Here is a 13969-nt window from a genome sequence, read left to right as displayed (position 1 = left end):
AAGGGTATTTCCCAATTTGTTTTCTAATAGGTTCAGTGTAGCTGGATTTATGTTGAGATCTTTGATCCATTTTGACTTAAGTTTTGTGCAAGGCGATAGGCTTGGGTCTAACTGAAGTCTTTTATATGTCTACAACCATCTCTTTTCTTGCTCTCCTTTATTATTCCCCGGACTCATCCTTCCTACTCCCTCATATCCTCCTCTCTCCTCCTCTTCTCCCCTTCTCTTCCTACTAACTCCCTCTCCCCTTCATCAACTTGACTTCTTACAATTTACTTTTTAGAACAGTTTTACAAAAAGCATTTGGAAGGTAGTGCATAGTCTAGTACTCCTCTGAACTTGGTTTCTTCCATTGCTATAAAATATTTTCTACAATGTATGAATAGAATATGTTAATTAAGGTCCATCATTTATTTTGATTTCTCTGCAGCTTATATGACACACTTTCATTTTTTCTTTTCCAGGATCCTGTTAAAGATACCTTTACACCCAGTCCCCTTGTGTCCTTAGGGTTCCCCGGATGTAACAGTTTCAAATACTTTTTTTCTTTTATGTTTTTGATAACCTTGACATATTTGAGGAATAATGGTCAGGTACAATAAATCAAACTGTATCTCTCTGATGGGATTTAGCTGATATTTCTCTCAGGATTCAGTTATGACTATAGGTCTTTAGACTGGGGCTCTGTTTTTTTTTTTAAAGGAAGACCAGATGAGAAGTGACATTTTTATCACATCACACTACACGCTGTATACCATGATTACACGCTATGTGACTGTGAATGCTGACTTGGTCACCTGGCTAAAGTTGTATTTTCTGGGTTCCTCCACTGCAAAGTTATCCTTTGTTTCCCCACTTTCTCTGTGTGCTTTAGAAGGGAATCTTTATCTATCTCCCCAGAATTTGTAGTGGGATGTGGCAGTAAGTCTCCTTGAGGATGAAGTGTCTTCATAAATACTTTGGGAATTTCTGTATGGGATGTTTGTCACTTCTCTCTTATGAATTTATTTACTTATTCAGCCTATCATTTATTTACATCATTCTATTCATGGATATTTTATTCTTTGTGGTTTAATTCGGGATGCTCAGTTCTAGTAGTCAGCTTGGCATAGCCTAAAATCACTTTGGAAGAAAGTTAAAGTGTGGAATTATCTATGTCAGGTTGCCTTTGTGTAGTCAATGGGGGGTTGTTTAAGTTAACTGATATTGGAAGACCTTGTTCACTGTGGGCAGCAACCTTCCCTATGTAGGGGGTCCTAAACTATGAGAGTGAAGAAATCTGTCTGTCTGTCTGTCTGTCTGTCTGTCTGTCTGTCTATCATCTCTCTACCTATATATCATCTATTCATTTATCATTTATCTGCATATCATCTATCTATCTATCTATCTATCTATCTATCTCTATATCTATCTATATATAGCACAAGCAAGGAAATACATTAATTTTCTCTCTTATCTTGACTGTGGATATGATGTGTCTGTCTTAGGTTCTTGCTTCTGTGAATTCCTTGTCATGATAGGCTGTGACCTGGAATTGTGAACTAATACAAATCCTTTTTCCCATATATTGATTTTATTAGGGTACTTTGTCATGGCAATAGAAATGAAATTAGGGTAACTCTCATGCTACTTTTCTTTCTCAATTGGTTCTCTTTGGCCATTTGGGGATTTTTTTTTTCCAGTTATATCCAGTGTACCCTTCGACATTACCTCCATGACTGTTTACCTCTGATACCATTCCCAGAATCAACCATTTGTTCAGGAAGCCCAGGGGTCCTGGTACTGGAAGATAGTATTAGAAATCAAGATGTGGACTCTGGCGGCCTGACCTTTCCGCGGCGGGTCCCGGCTGAGGTGACTCTGAAAGCCCCCCAGCGGCCCTGCCCGACGCGCAGCGCTACACCATGGTGGCGTACTGGCGGCAGGCCGGACTCAGCTATATCTGGTTCTCCCAGATCTGTGCGAAGGCAGTGAGGGATGCCCTGAAGACCGAGGTCAAGGCCAACGCTGAGAAGACTTCTGGGAGCAGCATAAAGATCGTGAAGGTGAAGAAGGAGTAGTCGACCCTGACTGAAGCATGAACTGCTGAGCCTTGAAGGTGAAGATGAAGATGTGGGTACCTATTATGTTCTGGCAGATTGAAATCAACCTCACCTCCTGGGCACAAGACCACATGTCTTGCTGATAATTTGACGATGTGAATAAATTGACATGCTTCACTCAAAAAAAAAAAAAGAAATCAAGATGTGGACATGAGATATACTCATTGATACTTGTATATCATTGCCTCAGATCCTTCTGATATGATGCCGCAAGAAAATTTTTGTACATATGAGCACATGTGTCTACACACCTGTATATTTACATGTAAAACACTATATTTTATTAAGCTAAGTAAATATACCCTCATACAACATAAATCATTCTGCTCTCCTCCCCTTGCTTTTTATAATTTTCCTCTCCAACAATGGAAAGCCAGACTCCCCATGTCCTTTCAGTCCAAGGATGAAGCATTATCAGAATTGTATTCACATGGAGAAACTGTATTAACCAGAGTATCACACACACGTATACACACACACACACACACACACACACACACACACACACACACACACGGACTTTTAATTTACAGGCATCATTTATTTCCAAAGTTACTTAGAAAAACCATTCCCCTGACTCTCTTCAGTAATATTGTTCCATATTTTTTTTTCAAGTTTTTGATTCATTCATTCAATTTGAGGATTTCCTTTACTTCCTAAATTATTTGTAAATACTTGCCTTCATAAAGATTTTTCTCTTGGTGCTGCTAAATTTATTAAGTTTCAGCAAACATGTGGCATCTTGGGACAATTCTAGTTTCATTCTCCTAAACCTATTCCCTGCACTCACTTTATCCAGTCCAGTTATCACCTTTCTCCAAATTCCTAACAGTCACTAATATTGTAAATGATGCTATATAGCTATTCCTCATTTCAGAATGTCATATTCATATATCAAAATTATATAATTCCACATGCATGGCATTCTTTAAAATCAGTTTCTTACATTTATTAATATAAATTTTAGGTTCATCTCTACTGTTTTTCTTTTTATTGCTGAGTAGTATTCCATTGCTCAGTTTTATCACAGTTTACCTTGCATCTATCACAATTTGCCAGATATCTGAGTTGTGTTTAGCTCCTGGCAATTATGAATATCCCTGATATAAATATTTGCATGTGGACTTTTGACTGGCAATATGTTTTCAAGACAATTGATCATCCTAGGGTATGGTTGGTAATGTGCAAACTTCATAAAGCTCTGAAGCAGCATGAGCATTCAAGGTGGATTTATCCCCACAGCAAATAAGGTTTGCTGCTTTGCTTCGTCATTAGTAATTGGCCTTGCCAGTCTGCTGGACGTGATAATAGGTGTAATAGTACATTAATGTTGTTTTGATTTGCAGTGCTTTAATTATGCATGGTGATAAGTGTCTTTTCATGTGCTAATTTTGCCTCAGTTTTGTCTCATTTGGTGCAGTGTCTGTTTAGATTTTTGGCCCATTTTTTAACTGTGTTGTTTTCTTGGTGTTAAATCTTAAGAGTTTTTTTTTTTTTTGTAAATTTGGATACCTTCTTTTTATTCGACTTGTGTTCTGTTTGCAAGATATTTCACTCATATTTTCTCCTAGCCCATGGGTTGTTTTGCCATTGCCTTAATGGTGTATTTTTAAATAAAGAAAAAAATTTAATTTTAGTAAAGAGCAACTTATCATTTTCTCCTTGAAAAGTTTTGTTTTATGTTTATATTTATGGTTAATTTCACATTACTTTAGTCTATTTTTTAAAAAAAATATTTTAGGTATAAATGTCCAATTGTTCCAGTACCACTTGCTAAAATAACAATTCTTTCTCTACTGAAGTGTCTTTGTTCTTTCCACAGATTATCAGTTGACCTCCTCTCTTGACAAAATTAAAGATGGATATGTTTGTTCTTCAATACCATGCAGTCTTTGTCATCGTGACATTGTAGGGGCCCCGAAATAAAGTAATTTTGATGATTTGACACATGTCTCTTCCTCAGTGTTGTATGGAGTAGTCTAGCTCTCTGTTTTTCCATTTAGAATTAGTTGTTGATGTACTAAAATAGCACCAAATGCTAGTACTTATGATTAGTTTGTGTTCGTTCATGCGGCTGTGAAGAAGTGATTTCTTAGTGATATTGGCCTCACATCCACAGTTATGTCTCTTCACTTATATTTCTTTTATGACAGTTTTGTTGTTTTTTTCTGACATCTTGTGAACATTTTAGTAGATACATTTCATCCTGAGGTGTAATTTTAAATAGTATTGGCTGTCACACTTAGGCTTTGTCAACTTGACACAAATTTAGGCATACCAGGAAGAAAAGGAATCTCAACTAAGAAATTACCTTCATCAGATTATCTGTGTACATAATTGTGGGACATTTTCTTGTTTATTGATATGAAGAAGCCCAGTCCTCCGTGGGCAGTGCCACCCCTGGGAGGGTGGGCTTGAACTGTATAAGAGAGCTAGATAAACAAGCCAATCCAAGCAAGCCGGTAAGCAGCATTCCTCTGTTGTCTGTGCATCAGATCTTGCCTCCTGATTCTTGCTTGAGTTTCTGCCTCGACTCAATGATGGAGTGTAATGCAGAAGAGTAAGCCAAATAAATGTTTTCCTCCTCCAGGTTGTATTGGGTTACAGTGTTTATGACAGCAAATGGAACAAACCAGGACAGAAATTGGTACTGGAGTAGGTGTTACTGTAATAGACCTGACAAAGGAGGATTAGAGAAGTGTTTGGAACTTTGAGATGGCAAAATAAATTGGGTGTTCAGAGCTTAATGGGATGTCTTGTGGGAGCTCAGTGGATTAATGCTGAGACAAATGCAGATGATGGAGGTCTGGCTTGTGAAATTTTGGACAGAAGTGAAAGCTATCAGGGCTATTCATGTGATCTTTTGACTTAAGAGTCTATGGAAGTGAAACCTTCAGTGGGCAAGAGATGCTCCTCACTGGGGATTGAAGAATCATTTATGATCAATAAGAGATCAATACTGAAGCACAATCTTCTGAGAAGTATTTTGCAAGAGTTAGCCCACAGAAGCCTGTGGTGTAAAGCATCACATGATAGTGTTGGAGTTCCCACAGTAAGGCCATACGTCCATTGGAAAATATCTAGCCTCAGTTATGAAGACCTCAGCATATGCCAGGACTGTGATGTGATTACTAAGGACATCAACAGGTGTGGAATGGCACTGGCTTGTGCTTCTAAAATAAGCAGTGTATGCTGTAGAAGGCAGAGTTGGAGAGGTGGGGCTACCCAAGCTCTTTGGAGCCCAGTAGATGAGTGAGTTCCACATATTGGAAACTGAGCTATTGCACTATTGGAGTTTGGTTTTGCTATGGTTTTACTGTAACTATACCTTGGTTATGCATTTTAAAATGTAATTTGTTTTTTATTTTATAGGATCCCACAGTTACGAGACTTTGGAGTTAAAAATTGTTTTATGTAGATACTTATGTATCTTCCATATATATATATATAGATATATATATGTGTGTGTGTGTGTGTGTGTGTGTGTGTGTGTGTGTGTGTGTGTGTGTATGTGTGTGTGTGTGTGTGTGTGTGTGTGTGTGTGCAACACATGCATGCCTGGTGCCCATGGAAGCCAGCATAGGGAGGTGGGTCCCATGAGACTGGAGTTACAGAGGGCTACAAGTCACTATGTGGGTCAAACTCAGGGCCTCTGGAAGAGCAGCCAGTACTCTTAACCATCTAGACATCTCTTAAAAGTTTGAATTTTAAAGAGAACTTGAAGTTGTATATTGCTAGATGTTTTTTAAAGACATGGGGGCTTTTAAAAGTAGGACTGTGGTTTTTATCGTGATATTAATATGAGCTCCCAGGGAACAAGAAATGAAAAGCATATGACTTTAAAAAAATGTGTTGGTTTGTTGAAGTTGAGAAAGGGTGGGATGTCATAGATTTTTATCACCTTGGCACAAAAGTAGACATTTCTGAGAAGAGGAAATCTCGACTAAAGGGTCTGTCTGGAGGGCATTTTCTTGAGTGATGATTGATGTTTGAGGTCCCACCTAACTGTGGGCAATGCCATCTCTGGGGGAAGTCGTGCTAGGCTGTATAAGAAAGGTAGCTGAGCAAGCCAGGAGAAAGGGTCCAGTACACAGCATCCCTCCATGGTCTCTGCTTCAGTTCCTGCTTCCAGGCTTCTGTGTGAGTTCTTTCCCTGACTTCCCACAGTAATGGGCTGTGATGTGGAAGAGTAAGCCAGATAACCTCTTACCCCCTGAGGTGCTTCAAGTCTTGGTGTTTATCACAGCAATGGAAAGCAAACAAAGACATTTTTTTAAATCCAAATTTCAATTGTTCATCATAGGCCTATAGAAAATTAACATTTGTATGTTGCTATAATCATTTATTGGCCTAAAGAGATTTTGTGGTAGATTAGTTGGGAAAACTGGAAGAACAGTGGGAGTGGAGCCGAGACCTACCCAGAGAAGTAGGTCTTAGATAGAGTGTATACTCAAGATATTTTGAAATGGGGGAGGGGCTTTTCCCTGCCCCTTACAGTGGTGAGATTTTTCTTGGGCCTTAGTATAAAAATGTATAATAAGGTTTATGGAGGCAAAGCACTCAAATAGGTAAGGCTCCCCCACGTACCAGAGGCCCCAGGGCTTCCCCACTCTCAAGCTAGACCACACTCAACTACAGCAATATGCCAAGCATTCTCTTTAAAAATTCCTGTTAATTTATGACTCCAGTGGTTTCTCCTTTTGGTAACTCAGTCTCTGATTCTTTGGATTCAAGTTTGTTCAGGTTTGCAATCGGCTGTGTACCTTACAACTTCAGCTCTCAAAAAATGTCCTTAAATAGTCATTGATTTTAATATTATTCAACTTTTGCATCACTGTAAGATTATGAGTACAGATTTTCAATATTTTTGTATGTTGAGCCAGACCCTCTCATTTAAACTTGTCTGTATTTGGATTTGCAGTTGTACCAGCACCATTTGCTAATTTATTTCCTCTATTGGCACTCTTGTGAAAACACTGATCCATTAATATGAAGGATTCTCAATCCTAGTCCATTGATCTGTCCTATTCTATGGTAAGTGTATAGTGTCTTGATTAAAATGGAATGTGGTCATGTTAAAGTAGCTTTTTCTCCAGTTCCATCATTGCTTTCCTAGACAGACTGTTCTAATTCCTTGGCATTTCCATATGGACTTAAAGATAACATGTCAATATGGGCAAGTAAACAAGAAGAGCTTTTGAAGTTGTCCTGATCATATCTGTTGCTGAAGCAGCTTCCTGTTTCAACAGTGAGAGCACTTGAACTCTTTCTTTCATTTATTTCTCTCCAGGTGTTTCACTTCTTTAGTTAAATGCATTTCTAAATATTATAGTGCTTCAATATTGTAGTGAGTGAAATTGCCTTATTAGTTTTAATTTTGACTGTTGGTTGCATATTATAGGAATAAAACTCATCTTTATGTACTGATGCTGTATTCAGCAATCCTGTAGACCTTCATGTAAAGTGATCAAATAAAGTTTCTCTATGACTCAGAGACATTGGATTCAAGGTATGCACAAAATTGCTCAGTTAGAGCCATTATTTTAAGGGAAAGCATTCCCTGCCAGTGTTAAGAAGCCATAAGTATCTAGAAGGGGTCATAGAATCACGGAGGTGTGTTTTTGTTTGGGCCTGATATGTGGGTGTTTCTAGGCAGAAGACAGAGGTTTTCATCTTTGAAAAGAGGAGATGGCTGGTGAAGAAAGTGTTCCAGGAGTCAGAATGAAGTGGGGCAAAGTTGAGGCACTAGTTTTGAGAAACCTTCCAGTTTCCCTTCACCAGGGGACAGGGTGTATCTAAGAGCGCACGAACTAGAATACACTTGAAAGCTATCGACAGAAAGCTGACATCTGCTTGAGGGAATCCTTGGTGATTTTGATTTCTCTGTGATGTAGGGAGTGAATGATTGAGGGAGGGAATGATTGAGGTTTTAAGAGAGTGGTAAAATTTGAAATAATTATTTGGGAAACTATTTGGAACCTGGGAATTAAAGGGAATCTTTAACATGGAAACTATGTAATAAAGACTCTCTGAAGTCATCTTTATATAAAGGATTCTATTTGAAAAGAATAGAGAATTCTCTGAGGTCTCCTTACAACAAATTCCCATTATTGCTGAGGCAACTGCAATCAAACCTGAATGAAGGCAGTTGTACGAAAGGTCCTTGGTGTGTTTCTACCTTCTGGTGAGTTGGCCAAGAAAGCCTATGGAAAATTTTAATTAAGTGTTGAGTGTACTATTCTATATCCAAAGCCCACCTGACTCTGTGTCTCGGCAACCCTAGTCCTTCCCTAAACTCTTTGTCATCTCTGGAATGTATCAGTGCAAAAATGTCTTCTCTCCAGATCCTTTATTGGGGATAGTAAATCAGACTATGTACTTGATAGACTGATGCTACTCCTGCCTCGGGCCTAAAGAGGAATCCTGGAAAGGGTTCATTTGTCTAAAAACTGAAATTCCAGCTTATATGTGAAACTCTGGAATAGATGCCTTAACATCTGTTTGGTAGAAGCAAACTCTGGGCAGGTAAGGTTTGAGAGTTTTGAACATAGAGGGGTTTTGACTGAGTGTCATGATCTGTCATATTTGTATATTGAAATTCTGATCCCTACTGAGGTAGTTTAGGATTAGATACAGATCTGAAGGTGAGCATCACTCTCTCTCCATGCACACACCAAGAGGTAACACAGAGTACAGAGTAAGTCAGAAGCTGCCTACAAGCCAAGAGGAAATGGTAGAGTGAACTCGTACTTGCTGACACCTTGCTTTTGAACTTTTATTCTCTCTAATTGAGACACTAATCTTCTATTTTTATTTATTTTTATAATTTGTTATTTAGAAACAATCTTATTTTACATAACAATCCCCCTGCTCCTTCTCCCTCCCATCCTTCCATGCCCCCACAACACCCCACCACCCCCCACTCACTTCTCAAGTATAATGAGGCTTTCCATGGGGGATCATCAAAGTCTGTCACATCCTTTGTGGGAGGGCCTAGGCCCTCCTCCATGTATCTAGGCTGAAGTAGTATCCCTCCATAGGGAATTGGCTCCCAAAGTTCATTTGTGCACTAGGGATAAATACTGGTTCCACTGTTAGAGGTCCCATAGCCTGCCCAGGCCTCCTAACTGGCACCTACATTCAGAGGGCTTGTTTCAGTCCAATGCTGGTTCCCCAACCTTAAGATTGGGATCTGTGTGATCTCACTAGGGTAGCTCAGCTGATTCTGTAGGTTTCTCCAGCAGGTCTTGACTGTTTTGCTCATCTTCCCTCCCTCTCAACAACTGGATTCCAGGAGTATCGCTCAGTGCGTAGGCTGTGAGTGTCTGCTTCTGCTTCCATCAGCTACTGGATGAAAGCTCAAGGATGACAATTAGGGTAGGAATCAATCTCATTATAGGGGAAGGGCATCTAAGGTGGTCTCTCCACTAATGCCTTAATACTTTGTTGGGGAAATCTTTGTGGATCTCTCAACATTACCTTAGTGCCAGATTTCTCCTTAAACCTCTATTAAGGTATCTCTTTTCTTGCTCTCTTCTATTCCTCCCCTGACTCAGTCTTCCTGATCCCTCTTGTTCTCTTCCCCACTTCTCTTCTTCCTTTCTTTTTTGCCTAACTCCCTCCTTTCTCCCCCCATGCCCCAATTTGCTCAGGAGTTCTTGTCCCTTTCTCCTTCTTTGGGGGATCATGTATTTCTTTTTTAGGGTCCTCCTTGTTTCCTAGTTTCTTTGGAGGTGTGGATTGCAGTCCTTTGTTCTATGTCTAATATCCATATATTAGTACATATTGAGTACATACCGTGCTTGTCTTTCTGTGACTGGGTTACTTCAATCAGGATTGTTTCTTCCAGTTCCATCCATTTGCCTACAAATTTCAAGATTCCGTTGTTTTTTTCTGCTGAGTAATACTCCATTTTGTAAATGTACCACATTTTTTCCATCCAGCCTATGGTTGAGGTGTATCTAGATTGCTTCCAGGTTCTGGCTATTACAAACAATGCTGCTATGAACACAGTTGAACAGATGTCCTTGTTGTATGAATGTGCATCATTTGGGTATATGCACAAGAGTGGAATTTCTGGATCACAAGGTAGATTAATTCCCATTTTCCTGAGAAATTGCCCTACTGATTTTCAAAGTGCCAACACAAGTTTGCACTCCCACCAGCAATGGAGGAGTGTTCCCCTTTCTCTACATTCTTTCCAGCATAGATTGTCATTAGTGTTTTAGATTTTAGCCATTCTGACAGGAGTAATATGGCATCTCAGAGTTGTTTTGAGTTGTATTTCTCTGATGGCTAAGGATGTTGGGCACTTCTTAAGTGTTTTTCAGCCATTTTAGATTCCTCTATTGATAATTCTCTATTTAGTTCTGTGCCCCACTTTTTAATTGGATTGTTAGGTGTTTTGGTGACTAGCTTCTTGAGTTCATTGTATAGTTTGGATATCAGCCCTCTGTCAGATGTGGGGTTGGGGAATATCTTTCCCATTCTGTGGGCTGCCGTTTTTGTCTTGCTGACTGTGTCCTTTGCCTTACAGAAGTTTCTCAGTTTCAGGAGGTTCCATTTATTAATTGTCAATCTCAGTATCTGTGCTACTGGAGTTTTGTTCATGAAGGGATCTCCTGTACCAATTTGTTCAAGGGTACCTCCCACTTTCTCTTCTAAAAGGTTCAGTGTGGCTGGATTTATGGTGAGGTCTTTGATCCATTTGGACTTAAGTTTTGTGCATGGGGATAGATATGGATCTATTTGCAGTCTTCTATATGGTAGCATCCAGTTATGCCAGCAGCATTTCTTGAAGATGCTTTGTTTTTTCCATTGTATAATTTTAGCTTCTTTGTCAAAAATCAGATGTTTGAAAATGTGTGGGTTAGTATCTGGATTTTAACCTGGAGGAGTAGACACCAGGAAATAATCAAATTGAGGGCTGAAATCAATGAAGTAGAAACAAAGAAAACAATACAAAGAATCAATGAAACAAAGAGTTGGTTCTTTGAGAACATCAACAAGATATACAAACCTTTATCCAAACTAACCAAAAAATACACACACACACACACAGAGCATGCAGTTAAAATCAGAAATGAAAAGGGGAACATAACAACAGAAACTGAGGAAATCCAGAGAATTTTCAGGTCATAGTTTGAAAACCTGTTTTCCACAAAATTCAAAAATTTAAAGGAAATGGACAATTTTCTGGATAGATATCACTTACCAAAATTAAATCAAGAACAGATAAGCAATTTAAATAGACCTATAATACCTAATGAAATAGATGCAGCCATCAAAAGTCTCTCAACCAAAAAAAGCCCAGGGCCAGATGGTTTCAGTACAGATTTCTACCAGAAATTCAAAGAAGAGCTAATACCAGTACTCCTCAAAGTGTTCCACACAATAGACGCAGAGGATCATTGCCAAACTCTTTTTATGAGGCAAAAATTACCTTGGTACCCAAGCCACACAAAGAAACAACTAAAAAAGAGAACTACAGACCAATATCCGTCATGACATTGATGCAAAATACTCAATAAAATACAGGCAAATCGAATCCAAGAACACACCAGAAAAACCATCCACCATGATCAAGTAGGCTTCATTCAAGGGATGGCTCAATATATGAAAATTCATCAATGTGATCCATCATATAAACAAACTGGAAAAGAAAAACCACATGATCATCTCACTAGATGGTGAAAAGGCTTTTGACCAAATCCAACACCCCTTCATGATAAAGGTCTTGGAAAGATCAGGGATAACAGGAACATACCTAAACATAATAAAAGCAATATACAGAAAACTAACAGCCAACATCAAAATAAATGGAGAGAAACTCAAAGTGATTCCTCTAAAATCAGGAACAAGACAAGGCTGTCCACTCTCTCCATATCATTTTGATATTATACTTGAAGTTCTAGCTAGAGCAATAAGGCAACAAAAGGAGATCAAGGTGAGACATATTGGAAAGGAAGAAGTCAAACTTTCACTATTTGAAGATGTGATATTTTACATAAGAGACCTGAAAAATTCTACCAAGGAACTCCTACAGCTGATAAACACTTTCAGCAAAGTGGTAGGATACAAGATTAACTAAAAAAAAAAAATCAGTAGCCCTGCTATATACAGACGATAAATGGGCTGAGAAAGAAATCAGAGAAACATCACCCTTTACAATAGCCACAAACAACATAAAATATCTTGGGGTAACACTAACCAAACAAGTGAAAGACCTGTATCGAAAGAGCTTTGAGTCTTTAAAGAATTTATGCCCTTAATCCCAGCACTCTGGAGGCAGAAACAGGTGGATCTCAGTGAGTTCAAGGCCAGCTTGGTCTACAGATCGAGTTCCAGGACAGGCTCCAAAGCTACACAGAGAAACCCTGTCTTGAAAAACCAAAAAAAAAAAAAAAAACAAAACAAAACAAAACAAAAAAATTAAAGAAGATACCAGAAAATGGAAAGATCTCCCATGCTCTTGGATAGGTAGAATCAGCATAGTAAAAATGGCAATCTTGCCAAAAACAATCTACAGATTCAATGCAATCCCCATCAAAATACTGGCACAATTTTTCATAGGCCTTGAAAGAATAATGCTCAAGTTTATATGAAAAAAATGAAAGACCCAGGATAGCCAAAACAACCCTGTATAATAAAGGAACTTCTGAAGGCATCACTATCCCTGACTTCAAGCTCTATTATAGAGTTATAGTCCTGAGAACAGCTTCCTATTTCCCAAAAAATAGGCAGGTAGACTAGTGGTATCAAATGGAAAATCCAGACATTAGCTTTCTATTTTTAAAGGGATCTAGTTTATAGTATTCTGAAATGACATCCTGAGCTGGAAGTTAACATTTGCTAAGTACCAGCTATGTGTTAAGTGTTATTGTGGTGATGATGGGGATGTCTTCTGTATATATGTTGCTCTTATTTGTTGATGAATTAAAACACTGTGGCCAATGAGGCAAGAAGTATAGGCAGGGCTAGGAGACAAGGAGAATTCTGGTAATTGTAGGCAGACAACAGATGCCATGTGAGACCGGGAAGGTAGGATGCACTGGACCCTTCTCTGGTAAGATAAGAGTGGAAATACATAGATTAATAGAAATGGGTTAATAATTAAAATAATTAAGGCAGAGATAGCCAATAAGAAGCCAGCAGTTTTGTAACTAATATAGCATCTGTGTGTTTATTTGGGGCTGAGAATGGCAGTGGGACTTGTTGGGCCAGAAAACTTATGCTCACAGGGCAGTGCTCGGAGGTATTGTTTCCAGGTTTCTAATGAGGAAACAGGCTCAGTATCACATGGCTAGTAAGTGATTGACAGTTACCACCACATCACCTTTCATTCCAAAGAAGCTGCAGGGACTTTCTCACCAGCAATCCACACCCATACACCCTTGATCACTGAACTCTGGACTATTGCAATGTCTAGCGTAAGCCTGTCTCATTGTAAGGTTTTAATCTTCTTAAGTCCTTTTTCAAGACACTGGTGAAAAATGATGGTAGCTTCTGAAATTGGCGCAGACACTGTTTCCTAGGAATTTATTTTTTAAGATTATTTTAGTCACATGTGTGTGAATATACATACATACATACACACACACACACACACACACACACACACACACACACACACACACATATATTATATGCAGGTGCCTGTGGAAGATCACCTCTGAGGTGGAATTACAGGCAGTAATTGTGCTCACCTGATATGGGCACAATAAAAAAATCTACATTTTCTCTAGGTACAGAATGGTAGAAGAGGAGTTTAGTTGCAATTTTCACTATTTTGAATAAATATGCTTTTCTAAGAAGTGAATTGAAAGCTTGTAATGGAGATTCACCGTAAGAAGACTTCAGAGAATTCT

General features: G+C 38.7%; 1 protein-coding gene across 1 annotated transcript; it reads left to right on the top strand.

Annotated features, from left to right (window-relative positions):
• The first annotated feature begins 1889 nt into the window (after window positions 1-1889).
• Window positions 1890-2129, top strand: LOC100762406 (ATP synthase F1 subunit epsilon). Its single transcript, XM_027424601.2, has one exon. The coding sequence runs from the start codon at window positions 1905-1907 to the stop codon at window positions 2058-2060; it is 156 nt and encodes a 51-aa protein (XP_027280402.1). The 5' UTR covers window positions 1890-1904; the 3' UTR covers window positions 2061-2129.
• The last annotated feature ends 11840 nt before the right edge of the window (window positions 2130-13969 follow it).

Source organism: Cricetulus griseus, chromosome 7, assembly GCF_003668045.3.
Source record: "Cricetulus griseus strain 17A/GY chromosome 7, alternate assembly CriGri-PICRH-1.0, whole genome shotgun sequence".
Taxonomy (NCBI): domain Eukaryota; kingdom Metazoa; phylum Chordata; class Mammalia; order Rodentia; family Cricetidae; genus Cricetulus; species Cricetulus griseus.
The sequence above is the reverse complement of the archived record's forward strand: the minus strand, read 5'-3'. Positions and strand labels throughout refer to the sequence as shown.

Bases quoted from the DNA above. Each gene is read 5' to 3' on its own strand.
- LOC100762406 (XM_027424601.2), top strand. From the start codon at position 1,905: ATGGTGGCGTACTGGCGGCAGGCCGGACTCAGCTATATCTGGTTCTCC.